The 26,689-nt window shown below is 50.8% G+C and overlaps 11 protein-coding genes across 11 annotated transcripts; 6 read left to right on the top strand and 5 right to left on the bottom strand.

Moving 5' to 3' along the window:
- Window positions 1–946: 946 nt before the first annotated feature.
- On the top strand, window positions 947–2,244 carry LRP88_05752 (NAD(P)/FAD-dependent oxidoreductase; the record flags this gene model as incomplete). Its single annotated transcript, XM_083242300.1, has 3 exons — window positions 947–1,177; window positions 1,232–2,054; window positions 2,102–2,244. The coding sequence occupies 3 exons, from the start codon at window positions 947–949 to the stop codon at window positions 2,242–2,244; spliced, it is 1,197 nt and encodes a 398-aa protein (XP_083101236.1).
- A 1,314-nt stretch (window positions 2,245–3,558) lies between these two features.
- LRP88_05751 (fungal specific transcription factor domain-containing protein) lies at window positions 3,559–5,498 on the top strand (the record flags this gene model as incomplete). The annotated part of the gene is made up of 4 exons (XM_083242299.1): window positions 3,559–3,784; window positions 3,927–4,319; window positions 4,434–5,217; window positions 5,270–5,498. 4 exons carry the CDS (start codon window positions 3,559–3,561, stop codon window positions 5,496–5,498), a joined length of 1,632 nt encoding a protein of 543 aa, XP_083101235.1.
- A 255-nt stretch (window positions 5,499–5,753) lies between these two features.
- On the bottom strand, window positions 5,754–6,958 carry LRP88_05750 (Gfo/Idh/MocA family protein; the record flags this gene model as incomplete). Its single annotated transcript, XM_083242298.1, has 2 exons — window positions 5,754–6,313; window positions 6,364–6,958. The coding sequence occupies 2 exons, from the start codon at window positions 6,956–6,958 to the stop codon at window positions 5,754–5,756; spliced, it is 1,155 nt and encodes a 384-aa protein (XP_083101234.1).
- A 1,608-nt stretch (window positions 6,959–8,566) lies between these two features.
- LRP88_05749 (major facilitator superfamily domain-containing protein) lies at window positions 8,567–10,522 on the top strand (the record flags this gene model as incomplete). The annotated part of the gene is made up of 4 exons (XM_083242297.1): window positions 8,567–9,264; window positions 9,313–9,959; window positions 10,078–10,314; window positions 10,365–10,522. The coding sequence occupies 4 exons, from the start codon at window positions 8,567–8,569 to the stop codon at window positions 10,520–10,522; spliced, it is 1,740 nt and encodes a 579-aa protein (XP_083101233.1).
- A 676-nt stretch (window positions 10,523–11,198) lies between these two features.
- LRP88_05748 (uncharacterized protein) lies at window positions 11,199–13,968 on the top strand (the record flags this gene model as incomplete). Its single annotated transcript, XM_083242296.1, has 3 exons — window positions 11,199–11,510; window positions 11,611–12,106; window positions 13,142–13,968. The coding sequence occupies 3 exons, from the start codon at window positions 11,199–11,201 to the stop codon at window positions 13,966–13,968; spliced, it is 1,635 nt and encodes a 544-aa protein (XP_083101232.1).
- A 318-nt stretch (window positions 13,969–14,286) lies between these two features.
- On the bottom strand, window positions 14,287–15,639 carry LRP88_05747 (uncharacterized protein; the record flags this gene model as incomplete). Its single annotated transcript, XM_083242295.1, has 3 exons — window positions 14,287–15,183; window positions 15,260–15,336; window positions 15,402–15,639. The coding sequence occupies 3 exons, from the start codon at window positions 15,637–15,639 to the stop codon at window positions 14,287–14,289; spliced, it is 1,212 nt and encodes a 403-aa protein (XP_083101231.1).
- Window positions 15,640–16,137: 498 nt separating this feature from the next.
- Window positions 16,138–17,772, bottom strand: LRP88_05746 (major facilitator superfamily domain-containing protein; the record flags this gene model as incomplete). The annotated part of the gene is made up of 4 exons (XM_083242294.1): window positions 16,138–16,339; window positions 16,387–16,584; window positions 16,632–17,554; window positions 17,602–17,772. 4 exons carry the CDS (start codon window positions 17,770–17,772, stop codon window positions 16,138–16,140), a joined length of 1,494 nt encoding a protein of 497 aa, XP_083101230.1.
- Window positions 17,773–18,402: 630 nt separating this feature from the next.
- On the top strand, window positions 18,403–20,093 carry LRP88_05745 (uncharacterized protein; the record flags this gene model as incomplete). The annotated part of the gene is made up of 6 exons (XM_083242293.1): window positions 18,403–18,444; window positions 18,525–19,351; window positions 19,399–19,628; window positions 19,735–19,823; window positions 19,935–20,008; window positions 20,057–20,093. The coding sequence occupies 6 exons, from the start codon at window positions 18,403–18,405 to the stop codon at window positions 20,091–20,093; spliced, it is 1,299 nt and encodes a 432-aa protein (XP_083101229.1).
- Window positions 20,094–20,866: 773 nt separating this feature from the next.
- Window positions 20,867–21,655, top strand: LRP88_05744 (uncharacterized protein; the record flags this gene model as incomplete). The annotated part of the gene is made up of 1 exon (XM_083242292.1): window positions 20,867–21,655. One exon carries the CDS (start codon window positions 20,867–20,869, stop codon window positions 21,653–21,655), a length of 789 nt encoding a protein of 262 aa, XP_083101228.1.
- A 1,247-nt stretch (window positions 21,656–22,902) lies between these two features.
- On the bottom strand, window positions 22,903–24,228 carry LRP88_05743 (LLM class flavin-dependent oxidoreductase; the record flags this gene model as incomplete). The annotated part of the gene is made up of 1 exon (XM_083242291.1): window positions 22,903–24,228. The coding sequence occupies one exon, from the start codon at window positions 24,226–24,228 to the stop codon at window positions 22,903–22,905; it is 1,326 nt and encodes a 441-aa protein (XP_083101227.1).
- Window positions 24,229–24,597: 369 nt separating this feature from the next.
- On the bottom strand, window positions 24,598–25,945 carry LRP88_05742 (major facilitator superfamily domain-containing protein; the record flags this gene model as incomplete). The annotated part of the gene is made up of 2 exons (XM_083242290.1): window positions 24,598–24,727; window positions 24,777–25,945. The coding sequence occupies 2 exons, from the start codon at window positions 25,943–25,945 to the stop codon at window positions 24,598–24,600; spliced, it is 1,299 nt and encodes a 432-aa protein (XP_083101226.1).
- Between the last annotated feature and the right edge of the window lie 744 nt (window positions 25,946–26,689).

The following is a 26,689-nucleotide window of genomic DNA, read 5'->3' as shown; positions in this document are numbered from 1 at the left end:
CCAGTCCCAAGTGAGAGCCCGTGTGGGTTTGACAAGGCGGTGATGGTGGCACGGGAATGCCCGCACCTTGACTCCGCTGATGACTGGGATCATCCTAGCGACGGTGCGAGAGCTTTATTGATAGTCTATAAAGGGCCCAAGTTTATTCTCCCTTGGCCGTGTCTTGGACCATGTCGTGTATTCATCTCGCTACCCGGTGCTTGATGAGCTTGGCTGCCGATCAGAATGAGAACAACATTCATGACGCGTGGCTTGAGAATGGGTTTGACAGAAATGCCCTTGGTTTCTTCAGCTGGTGTTTGGCCTCAATATTGAAGCGAAATCTCGATGGAAGCAGCCACTCAAAGTGAGAGTCACCTCCCAACCTCTTGATTTTCCTCATGCACGCATGGAAACTAGCTTCAACCTTCAGCTCTTGTCCCGCCGTAGATCCCGAACATCCCTGCTCGACAGATTTCCTTGACACGGCGGCGCCTCGGGAGAATCAGCTCAACCCGCAAAGAGCGGCTTGCATACAAAAGGGCCTCAAAGCCTGCGGGGAGACGGGAGCTACCAGGACGGTCCGAGCCTGTCGTTGACACAGAAGAAGCTGTGAATGGTTAGAGCTGCTGGAAGATGGAGAGCTGAAGGCTTCCGTGTCTCAGATGGCCCACTGCCCGGCTGATGGTACAAGCTGCAGGCGAGAGTTAGCTTTGGACCATGATCGACATTGGAACCAGAATTGGCGAATCATTTTGGTTCGTCTCTTTTTTTGAGAGAAATAGCTCTCGGCTTGTGTCAAGCGATCACAATATGTAGCTATCGTTAGTAGCGGCAGTTGTGATGCATCCTTGCTGCCGAGGGAGCGGAGGGAGTCTGGTATAAAGGCAGGCGCCCATCGCAGCATCTTCCATCTCGTCGCCTCCATTCGGTCTTCATCCTCTTCTCTCCATCTCCAGGTCTGAATATGCGGTTTCTTTCCACTCTCTTCGCTTCGGCGCTCGTCTCTCTCAGTAATGCTGCTGCCATTGCTCGAGGAGATGTCCCTCCTGTGCCTCAGACCCAATACGATGCCATCATCGTGGGAGGTGGTCCCGCAGGCCTCGCTGCCTTGAGTGGCCTTGCTCGTGTGCGTCGGAATGTTCTCCTCATCGACTCGGGAGAGTATAGAAATGCTCCTACTCGACACATGCACGATGTTCCTGGCTTCGATGGTGAGTATTATCGTGTCTTCCGCTGGTCACACTAACAGATCCCAGGTGTCACACCTGCGTACTACCGTTGGGCCGCTCGCAAGCAGCTGTCTTACTATGACACTGTCAAGATGGAGAATGGAACCGTCACCGACATTAAGGCTCGTGACGAGAACACCTGGTTCTCTGTTACTGTCGACTACAGCAACAAGCAGAAGAAGACCTTGACCGCACGCAAGATCGTCCTCGCCACTGGACTTCGCGATATTCTTCCCGAGACACCTGGCGTCGAAGAGGCTTGGGGCAAGGGTATCTTCTGGTGCCCTTGGTGCGACGGCCACGAGCACGCTGATCAGCCACTCGGACTCCTCGGTCCTCTGGACAAAATTGCTGGCATGGTCCGTGAGATGCTGACCCTGAACACTGACATTGTCGCCTTTGTCAACGGAACCGACACCCGTGACTCCCGTGCCCTGGCCGCCAAGGATCTTCCTAAGTGGGAGGCCTACCTCAACATCCACAACGTCACAGTAGACAACCGCACCATCACCGAGATTGAGAGGGTTGCCGAGGGAGCCAACGAGCACGCGGACCCCAGTCTTCCCAGTGTCCCCGAGAATGACTGGTTCAACGTCAAGTTTGACAAGGGGGAGCCCGTCGGTCGAGCTGCGTTCCTCGCCAGCTTCCCCGACGAGCAGCGATCCGATGTTGGAGAGAAGGCAGGAGTTCAACTTTATGGTGGTCGTCTGGCTGCTAACCAGTCTGCGGGTCTTGTCACGAACATTCCCGGTATCTACGCCGTTGGCGACGCCAACTCGGATAACGTCACGAACGTGCCACATGCCCTTTTCAGTGGCAAGCGAACAGCCGTGTTCCTGCACGGTGAGTAGTCTTTGTGTGTAACTTTACTTGTGCTAACGGCGATACAGTCAAACTCGAGAGAGAAGACCAGGCAGTGGAGCTTGCTGGAGAACCTGCCAAGCGTGATACTCATCTGCAGGTACGCGATGTTTGGGAGACGATGAACGGCAAGCGGGGAGACATGCTGTACGCTGGAGAGTTTGAGCAGTAATGGGTTGGAACGTGAACAAGATTCCCTGTAGTAATGAAAGAACAGGGCTTAATGAGTACATTTAATGCATTCTTATATTGATCTCTGTCGTGTTGACAGTACGAAAAACCTTCAGTGACTTGTGTTTTCTTCGTAGATTTGAGAATATTTGCATACACCCAAGCACGCTCATGGAGTGTGGAGTTTCATGAAACACAATGTCCAATTTGAATCACCTTGATCCATGTCAAATGTGATGCTAAGTGAGGAGTTCTTGTGATGACTAGAAACTATATTTATATAAAATCGGCTGAATGCCCAAGATGGTCATGGTCCTGGAGCCATGTAATAAGTCATCCTCTTGTAGGGCTGATTGAGGCGAGTTGATTAACCCTACACAGATCTTGTAAACGTAGTATTATAACATGTATGCTTTTATGTGTCTGGTCCCATTCTTGATTCACCGAGAGCACGCTTCCCAAGGCTTCGGATAGTCAACCGTCTTTGATACAACTACACAAGCCCCTTTCTCGGTGACTGTCTGGTTGCGCATTGTGGATTCTACTTTGAAGCTAGTTTAATCACTCGTTAAGAACTTGAGCTTCCTACTTTCAAAGTGAGAAGCATTGATTTGATTAGATTAAGGAGGAATCGAGTTCCGGGCAAGCGCTCAAGTAGGCAACTCACGTCGGCTCCTAAGGCCCTTGATTACATGTGAAATAGTAACAACACTGGAGATTGGCCTGGAACCATGCATGTCCGTGGAGGGGGTGACTTGATACTCATCTGAAAATATTAACTTATCCTCACTTGAGGATAGCTGTAATGATATAAAGTCCTATTTATTTCTCAACCCGCGTTTCTTCAGCCTACCAATGGTAGGAATTCATATCCTGACTAGACTGGAAAGTCGCATTGATATCAGATTTGCTGAATCATGCCATATGAAAATAGCCATATCACAAGTCCATCAAAGTATGCAAGAGCAAAGTGGCTATATATCAAGCTGATAAACCAGTGTAGCATAGAAATGACATGTCACGATGACACGCGGCACTCATGACCCAAGAGCCATCTACCACCTTGTCCTCTACCATCATGCCATCGCTTCGGCATTTTTGGTAGCATCCGCCTTCCGAACTCCCGGTCCTGCTGCCGCGAACCTATTCCCAACTTGCACATTCTCCGCTGAGTCATCAGATCAACAGCAAGGGACCCCTGGTATCGTCATCAGAATCACCAAGTGCTCTGCTCTCTTTCTTGTAACCTTTCTTGCATTACAATGATCTGGCCTTCTCGGTCTTGGGGAGGGTGTCCAAGAGGAGGTCTCTCAAAATGTTGCGGAAACGAGCCTGCGACTCGTGCTACTCGAAGAAGGTGGGTTCTCCTTCGCACACCATCCTCTACCCTTCTTGTACCTCCTCTCCCATGTTGACACCTGCAACTCACAGATCTCCTGTGACCGGACTGATCAAAACCTCGCCTGCGACTGGTGTCGACATCATCACCTCGTTTGCACGTTCAACCGGGTCCAGTCTAACAAGCGGAGCTCCAAGCCCAGGTAGGAAGACGATCTGTCGACGACTGGACATACCTAACCTGTGTGTGTACTAGCAGGATAGAGAATAGCGTGTTTGCTGTCCAGCGCAGCTTATCCAGCCAACTTGAGCCCATTGAATTTGCCCTTGACAGGGTTATACTAGACCAGGGCACCTCCGTCACTGCTTGTCTACCTTTGGTGGAGGAATTCCTACCAGGACTTGGCGAAATCTTTCGCCAGGAAATTCCTCAGCGAGATGGATTCCTTTCGTCGATTCCTCTTACTTGCCATAGCTCTTCAGACCCCGGCGACGAAGTAGACCGCCTCGACCGAGAGACCGCCTGGAGAGCCCTTGACGCCTACTCCGAGTCTTCTGTCCGATTCGTTCACCCGCTGATGGACCCCGTGATCTTTCAAGATACCTTGGAACTGGCATATTCACTCGAGGAAACCGCTCAGCGAACTGCTGCCCAGGCGAGCGTCTTGGCTCTCGTATCGGCTATGGGCTTCTTTGACGACCGAGCTCTGTCTTTGCCGCGCTCGCTCGAGATGAAGTGTGCGTCCCGGGCTTTGTTTCTACTAGAGTCAACGAGCGGGATAGCTAATCTCATGAGTCTTCGGGCTATTTCCTTGCTGGTATGTTGGCCTATATTGCTGCTGGGCTCGATAGCTGATGATGAAAAGCGGTTCCAGAGCGCTTTTTCTGGGCAGATTCCTACTTCTATTCGGATGCATCACGTCGCCTGCCGTCTCGTCACGGAGCTCGGGGGACACACCATGAGGTCCAATACAGGGGTCAGATACAGCGAGAGCGAGATCCGAGAGCTGCGCACCCTCTTCTGGGAGAGCTACATTACCGACAAGGCGGCCACCTTGCGCACCGGCATGGAACCCTGTCTACCCGACAGCCTCTGCGACTTGACGCCCCCGGGCCATCTTAGCTCATCCCCAGGGTGTTTCAACGAGGGACGCATGCCTCCGCTGCCTTACGGCGTCTTGCCGCCTTGTCTGATGGGAGATATTCAGCTCAGCATACTCAAATCCAGGATCTGGCAGCTTCTGTACTCGCCTGAAGCGAGGCAACGGTCCGAGGCGGAGCTCCTGCGAGCGGTACGAGAGCTTGATGATGAGCTAGAAACGTGGAGGATGTGCGTTCCTGCAGAGATACGGCCGACATTCCTGATCGCCGACAAGAGTCGCATCTCGACGCTCGAGGTTGACCTACCGCCTTGGGTGCGGCATCATGGCACCGCCCTGCACCTCGAGTACCACAACCTATTTATCACAATACATCAAGCGAGTGCGAGGTATCAGTTCTCAAAGGGCTCGGATAGCCTGGGGCAGGCATGGGGGACCAGCGTTCAGTCCAGTATAACACTGGCGCTCGAGGCTAGTCGTTCGACTCTGCTGTATCTCGAGACAGCTCTAGAGCAACTCGTAAAAGAGATGTTCTGGTAAGTACAGGCCACACTGAATTAATTATAGAGTTGACCGGTGCAACTGCAGGATCTCCATTCACTACCCGGTCGTCGCTCTCCGGACCTTGTTTGTAAACATAGCAGCCAACCCGTCAGGGCCAGACGCAGAGTCAGATCTCCGACTGCTCTGTTCTACGCCGGACCTGATCAAGCGGATGCCCATGTCTGAAAAGCTGGTTGGCGGACAGGAGTATATCCATAAGATGGAAGAGGACGTTTCTGAGCTGGTGCAGTATGTACAGAGCCTGACTAGTTAACGCTTGGGTGTCTGTGGAAGATGTGAATAGTTAGGGCGAGTACGGCGATTTGAGTTTGTTACAATTGGAAGAGGGTATGCTTGAGCGTTCCTCATATTATGGTTATGCACTTACATTTAACACAATGGATTGCGCACTAGACACTCTTGATTTTCAGTCTCGGTAGAAGCTGTGTCCAATTTGGTTCTTAGAGTAATCTTTGTTCTCGATCCCTGGTTCGTGGCGTGTATACTTGGTGTTTAACAGAGGTGTGGACTACTTGGAGCTGTCCGAGTCCCATTCCCTCAACAATTCATTCAACTGCTCATGTCGGAGGAGAGCGTCATAGAAAGAGACCAGTCCTTTTCTATCTCCCTCTGCAAACTTCTCATAGACAGTAGCGACGCTACGGCTGACAACGGGGAGCTCTTTCTGCCAGTCCTGCCACTGCCAAACAATCTTCTCAACCTTGCCGGTCTCGAAGTCATCAACTTCAATAGTCACGGGCGCATCATAACTGTTAGCATGCAAGGAGGTTCCTCCCTCGGCCTTGAGTCTAATCTCCCCCTTTTCACCGTTGATGGTAAAGGCGAGGGGGGCTTCTCCTGGGAAGGGTTGGCCTCGGCGGAAACGGATGAGTACGCTTGCGCCTTCTTGGGAGGTCTCTGATTCTTTGAGAGTGCCGGTTGCAAAGATCAGGTCTGGGACGTCGGACTTGACTGTCTCGATGATTTTGTTTGTTGCTAGGTCACGGAGTTTGACATTGGGGCGTTGGAGATGGAGGCGGCTCTTGAAGTTGCCGATATCGCCCAGGATGTATTGAACTTGATCAAAGACTAGACTAGTGTTAGCCGTGTTTCATTCTTTCAGGTGAGCATTTACTTACGGTGACCAAGGCCGATCGTGTAAATATTGCCTCCCACAGCACGCCGAGTAAAGTAACTCAACGTCGATGGCAATATCTCACGGTCATTGGTGCCTCCGGATGCACGAATTTCACTGCTAAGGACCTTTCCGATGCGTCCTTGCTGTAGAAGCTCATGAATCTTGGCGATGGGTGGTGCAACACGACCTTGAAGACCGACAATGGTGCGGCTGCCGCTCTCTTTGGCGAGAGTAGCAAGTTCTCTAGCATGCTCATCGTCTTGTGCTAAAGGCCACTCCACATAGACAGCCTTGCCAGCTTTGACACTAGGCAAGGCAGTTGAATGATGGACGTCGACGCGGGTAATGACAACCACCAGATCGATCTCATCATCGGCAGCAAGAGACTCGGGGTCGCCATATGCCTTTGTCTCTGCAGGAAGTTCAAAGTGCTGAATGGCTTTGCGGGCAGCTTCTACGCTGCTATTGCAGAGAGCCACGATCTGATACTTGGACTTGCCGCGCGGGGAGAGGAGGTATGGTAGATGGGCGACGGCGGCCCAGGAGGTTTTGGCCGAAGCGGAGAGGCCGATGAGGGCGGTACGAATGGGGGCCATTTTGATACTCTTGAAGCTTGTTAAGCAGTTACAGTTGATGGATTCATTGAGAATGGAAGTGTCTTTTATCTTGAGATGTGATGCCAAGATGTGAGATGGATGATGCCATACTGATTTCTAATCATGGATTTGTCAGGCTGCTCACAGTGAGATATCACCTCCGATTTTGGCATTATTGGGCGAAAGGCAAGCACGCTGTCTGCTTCTAGATTTTGTGTGATGGATATATCCTCAATTGGGGTTACAGAAATATCTTGATAGGGCTTTGCGACATGTAAATCTGATAGTGTGGCTGGCACCGGTGTGTGGATTGAGCTTGGCTGCACGAATTGAGCCACATAGACTAACGTTATAAGAAAAGACTGGGTTTTATTACTTTAAACTGATTCAAATCCTGAAAGCAGCCGAGGTATTGATAATAAATTCCACAGTCTGCAACGTCCATGCGACGCCCAGATGAAACATTCCGTTCAACACCAAACATCGGCTGATCCCCCATGACATCCACTTACCCCAGAGGCCCAGACCAATCGCGAGAAATCTCCGACGCCAACTGCCTCTGCGGGATATATCGAATTTAGGCATCAGCATAAAAGATATCGTGATTGTCTCGTGGAGGCTCTGCGGAGTGCCCCATATCTCGTTTGGACGATGCTCGGCCGGTCGCTTTGGGGGTGGAGAAATGGGTGTGATATGCTTACTACAGAGTTGAGATGGGGTCTGCTCGCTCACAGACGGGGTTCACTGGTGTGCTGAATTCTCTCTCTCTCTCTCTCTATCGACAACTCCATGCCAAGCTAAGAGGCTCTGTCTAGCCAAGAATTGCCCAGTCTTCAGCTCCTTCTTGGCCGAACGTGCCGGGAGAAGTGACGGACCAAGCTTGTCGATCTTGAGCCGCAAGTGAAAAAACGTACCCGCTGTGACGCAATAGATCCTACTCCCGCCAGACTAACCAGGGAATAAACTGGGCGAACAGAACTTCAAAGGCTTCTAATGTGGAGACACTGTGGAGATCAAGAATTGTGCTGCCTGGAGGTCAACGTCTCGTGGTTGTTCGAGTTTTTGTAAAAAATGCTTTTATTGCCTCCTTTTGTGGACTGAGACGTCATTTTACAAGATGCGCTTATCAGTTGAGATTCGGTCCGGTTTTGTCGGCCGAGTCAGTTCGGGCTTCAGCTTGTAGGTTAGCCATGAGAATCCTGAAGGTAAGATGAGGCAAAATGAGAACGATCAGCATGATTTACCTACCCCGGCTGCCCGCTGCACCCAACACGTCCCAGCGTCTGCACAATGAAATAACCGCATCCAACAACCTTACCCCCCAGACTTGACTCTTGCCTGTTTGCATCGGGATATCCGTCGGATAGAACGGCTCGACATTCTCCACACAGACGTCCCCACGACACCATCTGGAATGGGCATGTGTCTTGGTTTGCTTCCATGGAAACCGGGACGTTGCTAACGTGCTGTGATGTCAATGTGGGTTTTGTCTTGTTAGTCGGAGCTGCCGTGGTGATCGCTCAGTTTATTATAAGAGAAAGATATTCCCATAGACGTAATGCAATTCTCGTGGACAGTCTCAATGACCTCGGTCTTGTTATCATCACAATGCCAACACATTTCTCAAATGACCCTCCGCAGGTCATCAATCAAGATGACCTGCACATTGCCAACTCACGCCTAGAAGGATCAACAGACCACAGCCCTTCCAGCGGTGATGAACGCACCGTCCACAACGCCAGCGGCGGCGGCCTCGAGAAGATGGGCACCTACGACAAGTACGAGATCACAGAGGATGACTGTTACGACGAGCTGGGCTACTCATTCCCCAAGTGGAAGAAGTGGTACATCCTCACCGTCATCTTTTGGGTTCAGGTCTCGATGAACTTCAACACTTCGCTGTACTCCAATGCCATTCCTGGTATTTCGGAGGAGTTTGGCGTTAGCGCTCAAGGAGCCCGCTGCGGAGCCATGATCTTTCTCGTCCTCTACGCTTTTGGCTGTGAGCTCTGGGCTCCTTGGTCGGAAGAGTTTGGTCGTTGGCCCATCATGCAGGCGTCACTGTTTCTCGTCAACATCTGGCAGCTGCCTGTTGCCCTCGCGCCCAACTTTGCTTCCATCATGGTTGGTCGGGCGCTTGGTGGCTTGTCGTCTGCTGGTGGTTCTGTGACGCTGGGTATGATTGCCGACATGTGGGAGGCGGATAATCAGCAGTATGCTGTTGCGTATGTGGTGTTTTCTTCTGTCGGTGGATCAGTGCTTGGTCCTATCGTTGGTGGTTTCACCGAACAATTTCTCGACTGGAGGTAAGTTACAGACTCTGAGTACTCGTGATTCATGTCTAACATTGTTAGGTGGTCCATCTGGATCCAACTCATCCTGGGAGGCTTCGTCCAAATCGTCCACTTCTTCACCGTCCCCGAGACCCGAAGCACCATCCTCATGAACCGCATCGCCAAGAAGCGGAGAAAGGAGACTAACGCCAACATCTGGGGTCCCGACGAGCTCGTCCCCTTCCGAGACCGCTTCTCAGCCAAGGAGATTCTCATCACCTGGACCCGCCCCTTCAAGATGTTCCTCACCGAACCTATTGTGCTGGTCCTTTCTCTGCTCTCCGGCTTCTCTGATGCCCTCATCTTCATGTTCATCCAATCTTTTGCTCTGGTTTATGCGCAGTGGGACTTTTCGACCATTGCAGTTGGTCTCTCGTTTATTCCCATTGGAATTGGATACCTGATTGCTTGGCTTGCTTTCATCCCTGCCATCTGGAAGAATGTCAAGGAGCGAAAGGAGAAGCCGCATGATGAGAGGGCTCAGTACGAGTCTCGTCTATGGTTCCTGCTCTACACTGCTCCCTGCCTGCCGATTGGTCTGATTGGATTTGCCTGGACTATCCAGGGTCCTCCTATCCATTGGATTGGATCTATGATTTTCGCTGCGATTGTGGGAATTGCGAACTACGCCATCTACATGGCCACCATCGACTACATGATTTGCGCTTGTGAGTATCCTCAACTTATCGATGAAACTTGTACTAATTCTAAAAGACGGACCCTACTCTGCTTCCGCAACCGGTGGTAACGGCTGGGCTCGAGATTTCCTTGCCGGTGTCTTGACAGTCCCCGCCACGCCCTTCTTCCAAAACATTGGAAAGTCATCCGGCAAGAACCTCGAATACGCTTCAACAATCCTGTTCTGCATTTCGTTTGTGCTTGTAGTTGCCGTGTACGTCATCTACTGGAAGGGTCCAACCCTGCGAAAGAGGTCGCCGTTTGCCCAGCGGTTGGCGGATGAACGACAGGAAGTGCAGGCTGAGGGTCGTCGTGGAAGCATTGCCTATGACAATCGACGGAGGAGTAAGTTTTTACTGAACGAACTTTGAGGAACACGGCTAACGATATTCTAGGCTCGGCTGCGTCTGCGGATGTTGAGCGTCCTGTCTACCCCCGTCAGTATAGCAACTCGCATCGTTTCTTTGGTGAGAGTCGTGTCACTCCCCGCCATACGCCCCGTGGTACCCCTTCGGCCAGCCGGGCCAACAGTGTCCACAATGTCAGGAGGTAAAGCAGAGAAAAGAGTCTGTCTGGTATCACTTCTGAACTGTATATTACTCTCGTTTGCATTGCGAAAGGCGTCGGTTGGCAGACGTGGTGTTTTGGTGCCTAAGCATAGCCAGATTTTTTAGATTGCATATCGATGAAGCCTGGGCGATTGTATATAAATCTTTGTAAAACGCATAAACATTGTCAAACTCATAGCCGTTCTACGATATCGTTGAAACAGTCAACCTTGTGATTCTAAGTCCTGGACTCTCCTTAAGCGTAGACAAGAGGTCTTGTCTCTAGGCCGCGGATGCAGACTCCAGCAGTCACTGCAAGAAAAGAAGAATAAATACTTAAATTACGGTAGCCGTTGTCTCTGAAGCACGATAGGACGACTATGGGTATCTAGACGGAGGTTGACCCGGAGCTAATATGACGTCATTGGGTCAGTCAACCTCCCATCACCAAACCGCCGTTGACACACACAAAACCCGCAAATGGTGCATTATATGACTTCAAAAGCTTGGAATGGAAGAAAATAATAACGTGGTACTCTACACTGGAGAATTGTCGTTCGAGCAACACGTGAAGACCACGTGTTGGCCTCCACTTGTGGCTCTTTGCGAGCGTGAATCTTGGCAACCATTCTTGCTCCTTCATGCACCTTGACACTCTGTACAGCACATTTCAACGATATAATGCAGATTACTATCGCTCCCGCTAGCACCAAGACTGGTGCCGCCATTATCCGGTCGCTTCTCGCGTTTGAGAACCAGTCCATCAACATCAAGGCTCTCTACAGGAACGTGAAAAAGGCACCTGAGGAGTTTACGTCACACGACAGCTTCACGGCCGTCGAGGCGGATGTTTCGGATGCTTCGTCGCTGGAATTTTCTGGATCGGATGCTGTTCTTGCTATCACCCCTCCGGTATATGACGGCCGTGACATCGTTGCTCACGCTACAAACGTCTCCAAGAATGTCCGTGATGCTGTCGAGAAGGCTGGCACCGTGAAGAGGCTCGTGTTGCTCTCGAGCGTGGGGGCTGAGTTTTCTGAGGGAACAGTAGGTGTAAATGTTTGTCATTCACAAACTTGGCTTACCTTTTCAGGGCGAACTCAAGACAAATCACGCTGCCGAGCAAGTCTTCAAGGACATGAATGTTCCTGAGATCGTCTTTGTTCGATGCACGTATTTTATGGAGAACTGGACAATGTCTCTGGAGACCCTCAATGCACCAAAGCCCTTCTTCTACTCCACCATTACACCCTTGGACTTTAAAGTCGCCATGGTCGCTGTCAAGGATATTGGTCAAGCTCTGGCTTCAGAACTGGTCAAGGAGTCGACCCCACCGGCCAAGCCTTACATCTTGGAGCTCCACGGCCCCCAACCGTATACACCACTGGATGTCAGAAATGTATTCTCGCAAGTTCTGGACAAGGACGTTGAGGTAATGGCTGTCGAGAAGCAGGATCTGCCAGCATTTTACGGCAAAATCTTTCCTCCTCAGATCATCAATGAGTGGGTTGAGATGGCCACGTGCTTCTTGCCCGGTGGGATAGCAGAGAAGGATGTGGCTAAGCCGGGTGAAGTTGACATTGTTAGAGGTAAGACGGAGCTGATTGAGGCTATTCAAGCAGCACTGAAGTAATTGTATTGTCGAGAGTGTAAGACAGACAGACAGACGAAATTGAGTATTTAAAAGGAATTATTTCATTGGTCAATTCCATCTCGCCCCGAGTGACGTACCCCGCCAATGATAGGCCGATAAGCATTCCTTATCGGACCTCGCATCGCGACTCGTACAACAAATTCTTGATCCTTCAAGAACATGCACCCTCGACGATCATGATAATAACCAGGGTCGCGCGCGTCGCCCTGCGTCGCCAAGCGATAGCGGCGATGATACTTGCTCGACCAATACCGGCCTATGCGCGATCGTTTTCGTTTTGGGATTTGTTCAAAACCCGAAGAGTGGCGGGGGGAGTGAAGGAGTCGACCGAGACGAAAGAGGCCGAAACGAAAACGACCGAGACGGAAGCGACCGAGACACAGCCGGTAAAGAAACCGCCGTTCGATACAGTGCCTGTGGAGACACCATCAAGCGAGAACCAGTTGAACAAAGACGAGCCGGCCAAAGACCAGCCACTTGAGGAAGAACCCAAGGACGAGTTCAAGGAAAAGTTCAAGGGAAGGTCCCAGAAAACACAGCCGACCGATCAACCGAAACCGAGGGAGAAGGGACCATACAAGAGCCGTCATGGACCAAAATGGATACACATCATAAACAGGCGCATACAAGCGCTGCAGGAGAGGCAACGCACCAAGAAGGACATACCCCGTTCATTATGGAGGGATATTGGCAGGGTGAATGCTTCTGTCAACCAGAACTGGTCGCGTGTCTTTGCTTCGAGCGAGGGCTTTCTGACGCCTAAAGAGGGTGTGGCTGGACTGACGAAACAAGAGGTAGCGTGGGGTGATATGGTGAGTCTATTTGTTTTTGTCTGTGTTGATAGATGGCTAACTCGAGAGTAGGATAACATGGTGAGTGACGTTCTCTCTACAAGGACACGGCCGACTAACAATAAATGATAGGGTATGTTTTCCCGGTCAAAACCATGGACCGTCTAACCATGAAGCAGGCCATGTCAACAACGTCATGTATAACAAGTACGCCGAGGCTTCCCGCATCAACTGGATCCGCGGATTATCAGAATACCGTAAGGATAATACTCAAGAAGAAGTGCAAGAGTATCTCCAGTTGATGACACCCCAGTCAACTGGCCTCGTTCTGCGAAGCATCAAGACTTGGTTCAAATTTGTACGTGTTCCACCTGATCAACTAAACTGGCCCCTACTTACCATCCTCAAGCCTGTCACATTCCCCGACCGTGTGAGTGTCTTTCACAAGATCACCAAGCCTCCTGAACCAGACTCGGATCACTTTATTCTCGAGGCCATTATTCTCTCCGAATACCACTACAGAATCGCCGCCAGATTGACTGAGGAGATCGTCATCTACGACCACATAGAGGGAAAGAAGTCGACCTTGAAGCCTAACCAGGTCAGGGATCTGAACCGCATCTTCAAGAGGCAGCCGCTGAACCGGGAGGCTGCGGACAAGGAGATTGACGAGTGGATGGATCGGCTTACCGATCTTGAGATGAAGGTGCAGATGAAGGGCAGGCGTCTTCAGGATATTCCTCTCAAGGAGGCTGCTGTGGAATCTGCCATCGATGACGCTCTTAGGGCTACTGGCGAGCTTGAAGCCGAGTCCGACGTCACCAAGGAAGACTCCAGATACGCAGAAACCCCCAGAGATCTGGAAATCTCCAAAGAACTAGAAGCCGAGGAGGCAGAGGCTTCCAAGGACACGGTGTCAGAGTCTACTAAGGAGTCGAAAGACTCAAGGCCTCCGAATACCGCCAAGGCCGTAGAGTTTTTCAAGAAGATCTTCAAGTGGTCATAAGTCCTAGCAGGTACCAAGGAGTTAACGTTGGAGTCTTTCGAGGAGTGGAAACAGCTCAAGGACTTGAGTGCATTCGAGGATTTAGCAGCCTCCAAGGATGCAGAAGCCCTTAAGGACCTGGAGGCAAGGGGATGGTGTCAGAGTCTGCCGAGAAGTCCAAAGAGTCCAAGGGCTGGGAAGTCTTTAAGGACTTGGCGTCAGAGTCTCCTGACGAATTGAAAATGTGCAAGTATGCCCCAAACTGTAAAATAGTGTACATACAGAGATAATGAATGATCTCAAACCATCCGCTCTCCGTGCATTAGCCGTCTACCCTGTCTAGAATACAGTCCTCAAGTTCCATCCTCCAGCAACTCCTCTGGCAAAGACAAAAGCTGCAAACGCCGCCGTGTAGAGAACTCCCGCAAAAACGATGAGCCCCCAATATGAACCACTGTTGGCTTCCAAGATGGCCCCTGCTATAGGTATCCCCGTCAAAGCGCCGAAGCTGGCGATGAAAAAGGCTGTTCCGTTCCTTTTTCCGTAGTCTTTGATGTTGCAGACCTGGCTGACGCAGACTGGCGTGAGGCTGATGGCTGCTCCGGACCAGAAGCCGAAGAGGATGGTGAAAGATGTTGTTCTGACTGCTTCGCCGTCTGCAGTCAACCACAACGTCAGAATAAAGGCTGCGCATATGAAGGCCGTTATGCACATGGTATTGAACGTGCCGAAACGGTCCGCGACGTATCCTGGCAAGGCACGGCCGGGAACAGCGCCCACGTTGAGCAGGGTGTTTAACATGTACGCTTTCTGAGAATCGAATCCATAGTGAATAGCGTACGCCGAGATGTACGAGTAGGGTATAAACACGGCAAACTCGATGAGAAACATGGCCGCGGTTGTTGCCGCGTAATTCAGGTCTGAAAGTGCTTTCAGGTCGATCGATGCGCCGGCCTTTTTGTTCGGCGGTAGCCGTTTGCGGAGAAGACAGCATGCCACAGCCCCTGAAACGGCGTTGATCAGAGCGATGACTCGAATCGCCCAAGGGAAGCCGATCTTTGGGCCTAGATAAAGGATGACTAGCGGAAAAGCGACTCCTCCTATGCCTCCTGCGGTACATGCCAACCCCGTGGCAAAGGCACGGCGTTTGTAGAACCAGTGTCCTACTGCTGCGAGACTGGGGTTGAAGAGGAGGGAGGCGGATATGCCACCGAGAACACCGAAGGAAAGGAGGAACTGATAGAATTCTGCGAAGGTTAGCAAGAGGAAGATGTTATGAGGCGGTGTGTTCCTTGCCTGTTGATAAGCTGACGAAAATCATCGAAGCTACCATGCCGATGGAGCCAGGGATGATGACAAGTTTGATGTCGTGAGCATCGACAATTGGACCTATGATAGTCAGCAATTAGAGTAAATATTGTTCAATTAGAGTCACTTATCGACTTGGGCACCACAGAAATACAAAAAGAAGCCATAACATCCAAAGATCCATCCCACGGTAGACTCTGGCAGGTGAGACAGCTCATTCTCCAAGACCCAGGCCTGCAGCACTGCTAAGGTGTTGAGGAGCCCCATTGAAGGTATCATGGCGCACCAGGCGCCTACAACTACGAGCCATGCTCGAGTACCACCTTCTGGGTAGTCTTGATCGTCATCGGTGATGGTGATGGAGGATGGGTTGTGGTGAGGCATTATGACGCCCTCAGGGGGTGGGACATTGCTCTTTTGCTGTATCATGGCGTTCCTCTGATGTTAGGTTTGCAATTGATGTTTCGTCTATTTTCTTATCTCTGCCAAATTTCTCGTGTATTTATTCGCAGTATACGCCTGAGGCGTATACTCGAGTGGAGGCCGTTGAGATTACAAATGCCACGACGAACGAACAAGGCATCCGAATACGACCGTCGCTTAGTAAATGAAAGAGAGCCTTCATACTATAGTAGACTGTCTTAGCAGTCTCGGACATGTTTAAGAGCTGTCATTAGAGGGCGTCGAGTGGTGTGCCAAAAGACATGCCATCCGGAAGTCGTCGTTCCGCCCCACAACTCGCCGAGACTACGGACGACTTGGGCGGATACCAACTCAAGTCCCTTTGGAGAGTTTGCTTCGCATCAATTCTACGAGTTGACATGTATGTGCATGTGCTTGAATCAAGAATCGAGATTCATGTCTGTCTTTACTATCCACCCATCACAGATTATATCTGAATGATTTGTTCTCCTTGTCTGTCATATCTTCCAAGCCGTGGCTCAGTTCAGGTTGGCCGTATTGCCTATCACGGCTGCTGTTTTCTCGCGCCAGCATCACACGAAGGGCAAGAGATACGCCAACGCAGATGGCGAAGCAGATCATGATGCCAATAAAGCTTTCATCGTAGCGAGGGGCGTATTTGCTAAGAGCTGTCAGCAACTGGAGTGACAGAAGCACCAGGGTACTTACGCATCAAACATCAACGGTCCCACGATGTTTCCGAGAGAGTATCCGATGAATGTACAAGCGGCGTAGACGGCCTTCTTGGTATGGCCGGCGACGTTGGATGTGCCTAGACCAATGCATTGGACCCAAGCGGAAGAGAAGAAGCTGATAAGGTAGAAACCCACAATTCGCCCGGCAAGTGCGGTGTCAGGTAGTTTCCATCTGAACAACTTAGCAAAGGACAACACATCTAAGGTCGCGCAACTTACAGCAGAGCACAGCCGAGAATGACAGGCGCACATGCACCCACAACGACATACAAACGCGAGTTGGGAACCTTTTGTCCAATGTAGCCCGAGCCAAGAACACAGATAAAAGCCATGGCGCCGATGGGCAAGTTGAGGAGCAACGAGGTAAAGACGTCGAAGCCCATGTCTTTGAACACAATGGTTCCAAAGGTCGTCACTGCTCCAGAGCCTGTGCATGAGACGATGGACAGAATGATGATACCCCATAGCTGATAGTCGAAAAGGGCTTCCTTGAACTGGTATGGCTTGAATTGTCTGTTTTCAGAGCCGGCGTTGTTTCCTCGTACACGTTCGAGTAGAAGACGACGTTCTGTTTCGGTGAAGCCCTTGGCATCTTGGGGACTATCCGGGAATACCCACCACAGTGCAACACCCCAGAGAAGGGTAGCGACGCCGGCAATTATATACATGTACTGCCATGAGTTGAGAGAACCACCTTTGATGTGACCCAGGCCATAATTGATGAGAGGCGAGACTAGAAGGGAGCCACCACTGAAGGAGTACCACCAACTGGAGCGGGAGACTTGTTCAGCATGGGTGTACCACAGTCCAACAACAAGCATAAATATCGGAGAGACACCAGCCTCGATGAGTCCCAGGAAGAAACGGTTCACGAGAAGACCGGCGTAGGAGGTACACGCTGGGGTGCACAGGATGACAAAGGACCAGGCGATGCAGATCCCAGTGCAGACTATTCGACTCGGGAAACGTTGGGCGAGGAACGAGATGGGATATGTACCGACGATGTAGCCAAAGTAAAAGATGAGGGATACCCAGGAGTATTTGAGGCCCGTGTTGAGGTTGAGGTCATCTCGGAGTCCAAAGATGGCGGCTTGGCTGAGGATTGCCTTGTCGTAGTATTGTAGGGCGTAAGTAAAGCAGAGCTGGCAAGGTTAGCAACAAGTCTTGGATGAATCAGAAGCAGTCGTACCACGGGCATTAAGCGCCAGTCAATCTTTCGTAGGAGACGTTTGTTGGTTACCTCGTCCAGTTCGATCATGTCTCCATCGAGCGAGGATCCGATGACATGGTCTCCCTCGACGGCACTGGGCTTTTCACCCAGACTAGTCGAGGGCTCTTCTTTATCGTAACGTGAAGCCATGACGAATCAGCAAAGGGTGCATAATACTGGGGAAAGATCATAGAGGCATAGGGAGAAACGTGGGTTTTTTAAGCAAACGAGTTTTTCATCTGCCCCAGGCCTTACCCCAGACTCCTCCCACATCCCTGTGACCATCTAAGCGAAGCAATTCCTTCACCGGTGAAAGACCCAATCATCAGACGATTGATTCACCCAGCTGAGGTCCATCCGGTACCCCGAGACCGGACGTGGCTCCATCTGTATCCGATCCGGGCGGGGAATGCGGAGGCCTTTCCGCTTTAGGAATATCCGACGGATGTGCTTCGGCAGCCGAGACTTTGTGTTTGTTATCTGGACCTTGGGTCTTTGATATGCAAGGGGATTTTCTCCTCTAGATATGCTGAGATTGCGTCAACTTGTGTCAGTGAACAAGATGAGGCCTCTGAGATTTAGTTTAGCCACGCGACGGCCTCAATTGGCCTCAGTGAGGGGAAGACGCTCCCTTGGGACGCGCTGGTCTTCGTCACAGAGTAACAGCCAGCAGCGGCCTCTGGGTTACGCAGTGGCTGGGGCTATTGCGGGAGGGCTGGTAACTGCGTCTGCTGTATCTTATGGCCTCTTCCAATCGTCAGCTGCAGAGCCAGCTCCGAAATGGAAGGACAAGGATTTCAAGCAAACCGTGGCTCCGGCCAAGTACGCCGACCATGCTACAATGATCAAGGCACGTTTGTACCAAACCACTCGTTGAGACAGTTGCTTACCATTTGTTCCAGGCGGTCGACGAGATTCGAAGTATTCTAGGCAACGACGCCGTCAGCGTTGACTCCCACGATCTCGACGAGCACGGCTACTCCGAGTGGTCCACCTCCAACACAGATGTCCGCCCAGTAGCCATCGTCCGACCCAATTCGACCGAGGAAGTTTCGAGTATCGCAAAAGTCTGCACAAAATACAAAGTTCCGATGGTTCCGTACGGCGCAGGATCGAGTGTCGAAGGCAACTTTAGCTCTCCGTATTCTGGAGTCTGTCTGGATCTTTCGGGCATGAACAACATTGTTGCTTTTCATCCTGAGGATATGGACGTTGTGGTTCAGGCTGGTGTCAACTGGACAAACTTGAATGACGAGATTAAGCATTCGGGGCTGTTTCTGCCGCTTGATCCTAGCCCGACTGCGTTGGTTGGAGGAATGATAGCGACAAACTGCAGCGGCACCAACGCGATGCGATACGGTACCATGAAGGACTACGTGGTAAACCTCACAGCGGTTCTAGCAGATGGATCCATCATCAAAACACGGCATCGTCCGCGAAAGACGTCAGCTGGGTACAACCTGACTGGTCTCTTTACAGGCTCCGAGGGAACTCTTGGTATCATTACCGAGGCGACGTTGAAGTTGGCTATTATTCCAGAGAGCTTTAGTGTTGCTATTGCGACTTTTTCTACAGTCAAGGAGGCGGCGGATGCTGCTTTCAAGATGATGAGGAAGGGTGTGCCGCTTGCTGCTCTTGAATTGATGGATGATGTGCAGATGAAGGTTATTAACAAGAGCGGAGGAGCGGGTGGAAGGATGTGGGAAGAGAGGCCTACGCTGTTTCTCAAGTAAGTATTGACTGTGTTGAGGTCGATCTGTGTGCTAACAATTGTAGGTTTTCTGGATCAGAAAAGGCTGTCGAGGATAACATACGGTTGGCACAAGAGATTACAAAGTCCAATGGCTGCCACGCATTCGAATCAGCCAACACGGAGGATCAGATGCAGTCTCTCTGGTCTGCGAGAAAGCAAGCTCTCTGGGCAAACCTCGCTGTTCGACCTGAAGGAACACAGATCTGGTCGACTGATGTTGCGGTGCCTTTGTCCCGAATGGCAGAGTTGATCGGTAAGACAACTAGCTAAAGATGCATCCAGAGGCTAATGGGCATTAGAAATTTCCAAGGAGAGAGCGAGCAAGCTGGGTTTGTACAACAGTGTCCTCGGGCACGTAGGAGATGGAAACTTTCACCAGGTGGTAATGTACAACCCAGATGTTGAGGAACAGCGAAAGGCGGTCTCGGATTGTGTCGATTCAATGATGGTGAGTGCCCTGGAGATGGAAGGCACAGTATCTGGCGAGCATGGAATTGGGCTTGGAAAGAAGGTGAATATCACTCTCGGTATCTTTCTCTATTTGGCTAACTTCGTCTAGCATTGTCTGCAGAAGGAGCTTGGTCCGGCGACGATTGGAGTTATGAGAGCACTCAAGGAGACGTTGGATCCGCAGTAAGTTTGTCAAATGCGTCACTTTGAATCGGTACTGACATGTCTTAGTTGGCTTCTTAACCCAGGCAAGGTGTTTGACAAGTGAAGATGGCAATAGAAGGAAACTCTTATTAGATTTAGAACGTTTATGAATAGACATAAGAAAGGCATCTCTTCTAAGTTACGATTTGATGCCGTCATGTTTGGATAACATGTCTTTTGCTACTGCGGCTGGTGGCCTCTTTTGTAAACGCTGTTGATGACAAGTAAAAGCGCCCCATGGAACACAATCAACCACTATGCGACTCTCAAATGTCACCCTTTTCGACAGGTACCGAGGTAATAGAACCTTTTATCCTACTTCACACATCCCTTCAAAATCCCTGTCCTTTGCCAAGAACCAATAACCGAGCATCGGAGCCGAACCTGTGGGGAAAATAAAATGAACCATTGTCGGATATCTGTAGCCGAAATCTTGAGCCGAACCGCAGCGACATCCGACGGCTCCAACCTCCACGATTCGGCTTCTCAACAATGGCGGAGCAAGATCCCAGCGGGACCTCGCAGATCGGATTCCTTCCCGTGAATCAGACGAACTCGCCCCCTGCGTCTAAACATCGACGGGCGTATTTATCTTGTGAGCGCTGCAGGAAACGCAAGTCGCGTTGTGAGCCTCTACAGGGTGAGACGAGTTGCAAAAGATGTGTCGCGGATAATCAGGTTTGTGAGTTTCGTGCGACGAGGAGTACTAAGAGAAAGGCATCGCCTATTGAGAGAGATGTACGTCGTCCACGAGAGGATGAACCCGGGCCTCAGGGCTCCGACACAGTGGAATTTCAACCTTTCGAAACAGGAAATACACCACAGACACGGCATGTGATGGACACGAATACGCTTGAGAGCCCAGTTACGACTGCTCTAGATGCAAGATCAAGACTTGTCTCCACACACATCCACAATACTGCGGACGCCTTGGATCTTTTGACCTTTGCTGCAACGGGGAGCCAGGGCTATAACCCATCAGATACACCAGCACATGAGAGTCAGATCTCATCGGCTATGCCTTCGAGCGTTTACGGCCCATCAGCCGAGGCGAGAAGAATATCAAGCGCCTGGTCTGGCTTTGTCCTGATTCGAAAGGGTGTCATCTCACAGCAAGAAGTCATCGAGTATTTGGACTTTTTCTTTGAGAGGCTCTGGCCGCTAAAACCTGTTGTTCCTTCTTACTATCGCAACAGAACATCATATGTACAACTGGCCGTGGAGGAACCTCTGCTACTCACCTGTCTTGTCACGATTGCGTCACGATACGTTCCCCTATCTGGCTCACACGGGGAGATCAGATCCGAGAGGATACACTGGCAGGTTTGGAAGTTCCTTCAGCGGTTCTTGCAGTCCGTCATGTGGGGATCGACAACTACTCGGTCTCTCGGGGCTATTTCGTCCATGATTCTACTTATTGACTGGCATGTCAAGGCTATCAACAATCCTATGGACTTTACTGAGGGCGATGGGGAAGCTATCAACTTTGTGGATGATTCCATGACGGGGTTTAGGCAACATCCTGGTGATTCACTGACGGGTCAACGTCGCTATGGTATGACTTCTTTGATGGAGAAGTTGAATATCGTGTCTCCGGCGTACCGCAGCAACAAGATGTCGTGGTAAGTCAACTCTGAACCTTTATTTACTCTTAGTCTCTTACTAAACAAGTCTTAGGATTCTATTGTCTAATGCAATCGCCCTTGCACACGAAGGCTGCTGCTTCGAAAACGAATCTCACACACCTTCGACATCCTCCTCAGAGTCAGAAGCTATCCGACAAGAATGGAGCCGCCTCGTCTGCGTCTTCATCTACCTAGCAGACGAAAGTTTGGCCACTCGCCTCGGTCTCGAACCCTTACTTCCAGAAAAGTCGAGACAAGTCGTCAAAGATCGGTTCTCTACGACATTTGCAGACTCTTTATCTGATAGTACTCTGTGGGAGGGATACCTTGAGCTTGCTTTCGAGGCTCGGAAGGGGAGAGAGTTTCTACACTCGCTTAAGAAAACTGGGACATCACTTTCAACGTTGAACTTGGTTCCTACTCTTGAGCACTTGAGACGATCTTTGAGTCGCTGGAAGAGGCAGTATCATCACCACTACGGTAAGTGTCAAGGTTGAGGCCTGGGCTTCACTAACGGTTAGAAGATTCCAATACCTTTCTGAGCGCATGCTTAGACATGGAATTTCACTACATCACCATGTATTGTTTCGCTCCAGCTGCACAGGCTTTGCCGTCTTCTTCACGAACGGCGGTTAACGCGCTGTCTGAGTTTTCAGACCAGGCGGCACAGGCAAGCTACTCCCTTTTAGCTGTCATTGTTGATGTACTTGAGCCGGGAAAACTGATTGCCTACTTGCCTGTGAGGTGTTGGCTTTTTATCGTAGCTGCGAGTCTACATCTGTTAAAGGTATGCAGGCTTGAACATGAGCAAAACCATGGCTTACGATTCAATAGGCCACTATTGCCAAAGAGCAGCACATTTCGCTCTCACATCCAAACATCCATCTGCTTCGATCCGTCATCGACGCCATCCGTCAAGGCTCCCCGGATGATTCCCACATGGCCATGCGCTTCTCCAAATTTCTCGGAATCATGCTCCAGGCCTCGCTGCCACCTCCTCGAAGCGCTGCACCTGAGGGAGCCCAGCAAGGTCCTGAAATAAACAGAGTAACTTCCCAGGGTGAAAGCAGCATTGAAGGACCGTTCGCTTCCATGTTTGAGGATGTGGGCATCTGGGATATCCCGTTCAACATTGATGTGGTTTCTGATCCTTTTACGTGGTGGGACTCTTTTTCAGGGAAAAATGGGTTCGCTAGGTTTCCCTAAGAACTCATTCGAACAGGATGATCATTAGACAGACTATCTTGACTACTGGAAAAACCGATTTGTCGGCCTAGGAAGACCAAGATGCTCTCTCAGTGTAGTCCCCTCATAGTCCTTGCGGAACAACCCACGCTTCTGCAACTCAGGCACCAGCCTGTATGCCACATCATCCAATCCCTGAGGCAAGAAAGGGAACGTGACGGTGAATCCATCTGCTGCATCTTCATGAAGCCACTGACCCAACTCATCCGCAACACTCTCAGGTGTGCCTACAAAGGCAAGCCCAGAATAGCCTCCATACCTCCCCGCAAGCTGTCTAACAGTAAGTCCCTCTTCTTCGGCGAGCTTGATAACTCCGGCGCGGCCTGTTTTGCTTGCGTTGGTCTCAGGGATATCTGAGGGTAGAGGACTATCGGGATCAAAACCGGATGCGTCAGTGCCGAGTGCAACAGAGAGTGAAGCGATGGCGCTGTCGTAGTGCACAAGGCTGTCTAGCTCAAGACGCTTCGCCTTGGCTTCCTCCACAGTATCTCCAATAATAATTAGAGCAGCTGGAAGAATCTTCAAGTGATCTGGGTTTCTACCAGCAGCCTTGGCACGTCCCTTAATGTCAGCGTACAGCTCCTTGGCAGCCTTGATATCCCGAGGCGAGCAAAAGACAGCCTCTGCCGTTTCAGCGGCGAGCTGCTTTCCAGGCTCTGACTGTCCGGCCTGCACGATAACAGGCCATCCTTGAACTGGACGCGCAATGTTGAGCGGGCCCTTCACTTGGAGGTCATCACCCTTGTGGTTCAGAACGTGAAGCTTCTCAGGATCGAAGAAGATGCCACTCTCGCGGTCTCGGATGAAAGCATCGTCGGCGAAACTATCCCAGAGACCAGTCACGACGTCGTAAAATTCTCTGGCTCTCTTGTAACGCTCGCTGTGCTCGAGATGCTCGTCGGAGCCAAAGTTCTTAGATGACTCCGGGTTACCGGTTGTGACAATGTTCCACGCAGCACGGCCGTTGCTAAGATGATCCAAAGATGCAAAACGACGAGCAATATGATAAGGTTCGTCATATGTAGTAGATGCAGTAGCCGCGAGTCCGATCTTTTCCGTGACTACCGAGAGAGCCGAGAGAAGTGTAAAGGGCTCGAAAGAAGTGACTGTGTGGCTGCGCTTGAGGGCTTCAGTTGGCATGTTCAGAACAGCGAGGTGATCTGCCATGAAGAAGGCGTCGAATTTGGCTTCTTCAAGTGTCTTGATGAAGGATTTGAGGTGGGCGAGGTTGAAGTTGGCGTCTGGATAAGAGCCTGGATATCGCCAAGCTCCCGTGTGAAGGCTCACCGGCCGCATAAACGCGGTCAAGTGCAGTTGCTTTTGACTCATTGTGAATTTGTATTGGAGATTTGAATCTTGTTTAATGACAATGGAAAGCAGACGTCGCTTGTGTTTAGAAGCACCTGGCCTTTATACATGCAGATAAGACGCGCGGTAGTTGAAGATGACGCTAGATACCGGGCTCGATCACGACATCGGCTTCTGCGGGGAACGAAACGGGATGCTTACATATCCTGTCCGAGATTATCAATCCAGTGTCCATTTGTAGCTATTTCCGTCCAGAGTCGGAGGAATTTTGAGTGCATCGGGGAACTTGAAGATGGAGCAAGTTGCAATCGATGCTAGATAACTGATGGTTACTCGAGCCGCTCCTACGATCTTTCCCTCCCCATAGAGCCACAGTTGCCATGTTATATATCAGACAGAGATTGTTCGAGGCTGCAGTCCCTTTTGAGCCTCATTGTCCCCCACCGGCGTATCGTGAGAGTGACTCGAATCATCTTCGCTAACAAAGGTCGACTCGTCAATGGGCGGACGTGACTTTTCACTACACGCATATTAGCTTGACTCATAAAATCAGTTGTACTTGAACTTACCCATGACTTCCAAAGACGATACGAATGACCTGCGTCATAGTTACCAGTCCAACAACCATGACCGCCGAGTATACATATCCCTTTGGGAAGCGCGGTGCTTCCACCGTGGGATACACGAGCAGCGGGATCCACGCATTCGTTGAAGTGGCGATCGCCGTCATAAGAATTAGAGTCAGTGCTCTTTGCTCGTTGTTATGTCTCAGGATAGTATTCGCCCATCCATACAACACAGAAGAAACTGCAACAGCAGAGTATCCAACGCTAAAGGCAAACCACTTTGCAGCCTCTGGCACATTCCAAATTGCGAGGATGACGAGTCCGGTAAAGTTGATGGCTGAAGCCAACGTGATGGCCGCTGGTCTTCCAATCCAGAGATCAGCGCTAAAGTTGATAAACAGGACGAAAAAGATGCCGAGACCGGGACTGATGGCTCCCAGTTGGTTGAGTCTTGTCGTGCTGTATCGGTTGAGACTCTTGATCCAGAGCAAGAACGCAGCACTATTGGCACTTGTGTTGAAGAAGAAGATGTCCCAGATAACCAAGAGGTAGAACTGCCAGCTTGTAAAGATGCGACGGAGCAACGTCCAGGAAAAGGGTGTGCTTTGAACCTTGGAGCCAGCTCGTTCCAGTCTTTCTTTGGCGAGGGCGATTTCCGACTTTTTCATAACAAGACGGTTGGGTTTGTCTGGTGTTCCAGGCCAAATAAAGTAGCCCACGAATGCCAGAGGGAGCGTGATGATGGCATTGATGATGAACGCCCAACGCCAACCTGGAAGACCATTGACACCGTCGAGATATTGAGTCGCAGCTCCTTGAAGAAGACTAGCAGTCATAGTACCAAGTGTAAGACCGATGTAGAAGGTGCCTCCTCGTCGGCCAATCTCATCACTTCGATACCAAGAGCCCAGTACAAAGTGAACACCCGGGAAGTATGAAGCCTCAAAGATGGATACCATGAAGCGATATGCCATAATCTCGGCGTAGCTGTGCGCTCGGTATTGCAGCAGCGTAAAGATTCCCCAGCCGAGGTCAAGACTGGGGACTAGGTAGTGCATGGGGACGCGGGGGAAGAGGTAGATGAAGGGGAGGAGGCCGACAACATTTCCAACGACAAAGATTGTCTGGAACTGAACTAGCTGGTTTCCCGTGAAGCCCAGTTCTTCGGCCATACCAGAGACGTAGGCATTATCTGAATTGTCAGTACGGGTTCAACGCTGGGGAGGGGTGAACTCACTGATGTTTGTCTGATCGACATATTTCACCCAGTAGATAGCAAAAGCATAAGGAACAAGTAGTAGATCAAGTTTCAAAATGAGCTTTCTCTCCTCTGGGGAATCAGTCGGCGAGTACCAATGGTACCATCTCCTAACTGGTTGGCTCGACATTTTGCCTGCAGCTGCAAAGAATGCCAGATCCTCCGCAGAGGGAACGGCACCAACTTATGCTGATCTTCATCCTGGGGTCCAAGGTAAACCTCGCTAAAGAGCCTTCATCCCGCCCCCGCAAACCGGCCGAGTCGTCACTATCATGACCGAGCACATCAACCATCTGTGGGGGTTAAGAGCATGCGTATCTACTAGGATACATGTATCCGACGAGAATTACCGTTCTTAGAAATGGTCGGTTGGGAACTAATTGTCTGGCTGCCAATCGGTGGTCGGGGTTGATGATGCCATTTCGACCACCATTGCGTGAGCCTCAAGCGATAGCGCCGTCTCTTTCAAGTCTTGGCCACGGCACATATTATCCTGATAATGCCGTATCATCTCCGGTTAGAAGTGCCTCAATCGGACTACAAACGAGTTTTTAGACTGTTTGATAATGCTGGATATAAAGCACCGGTTAAAATCTCGCAGGGTGCCAACAGTCACGTCATCAGCCTAACCCTGAGCTCGCTTGAACAGGCTCGGGGC

This window comes from Fusarium phalaenopsidis (genome assembly GCF_050370095.1).
Source record: "Fusarium phalaenopsidis strain FUZ10S chromosome Unknown contig_32296, whole genome shotgun sequence".
Taxonomy (NCBI): Eukaryota; Fungi; Ascomycota; class Sordariomycetes; order Hypocreales; family Nectriaceae; genus Fusarium; species Fusarium phalaenopsidis.
This window is presented reverse-complemented; position numbering and strand designations above follow the sequence as displayed.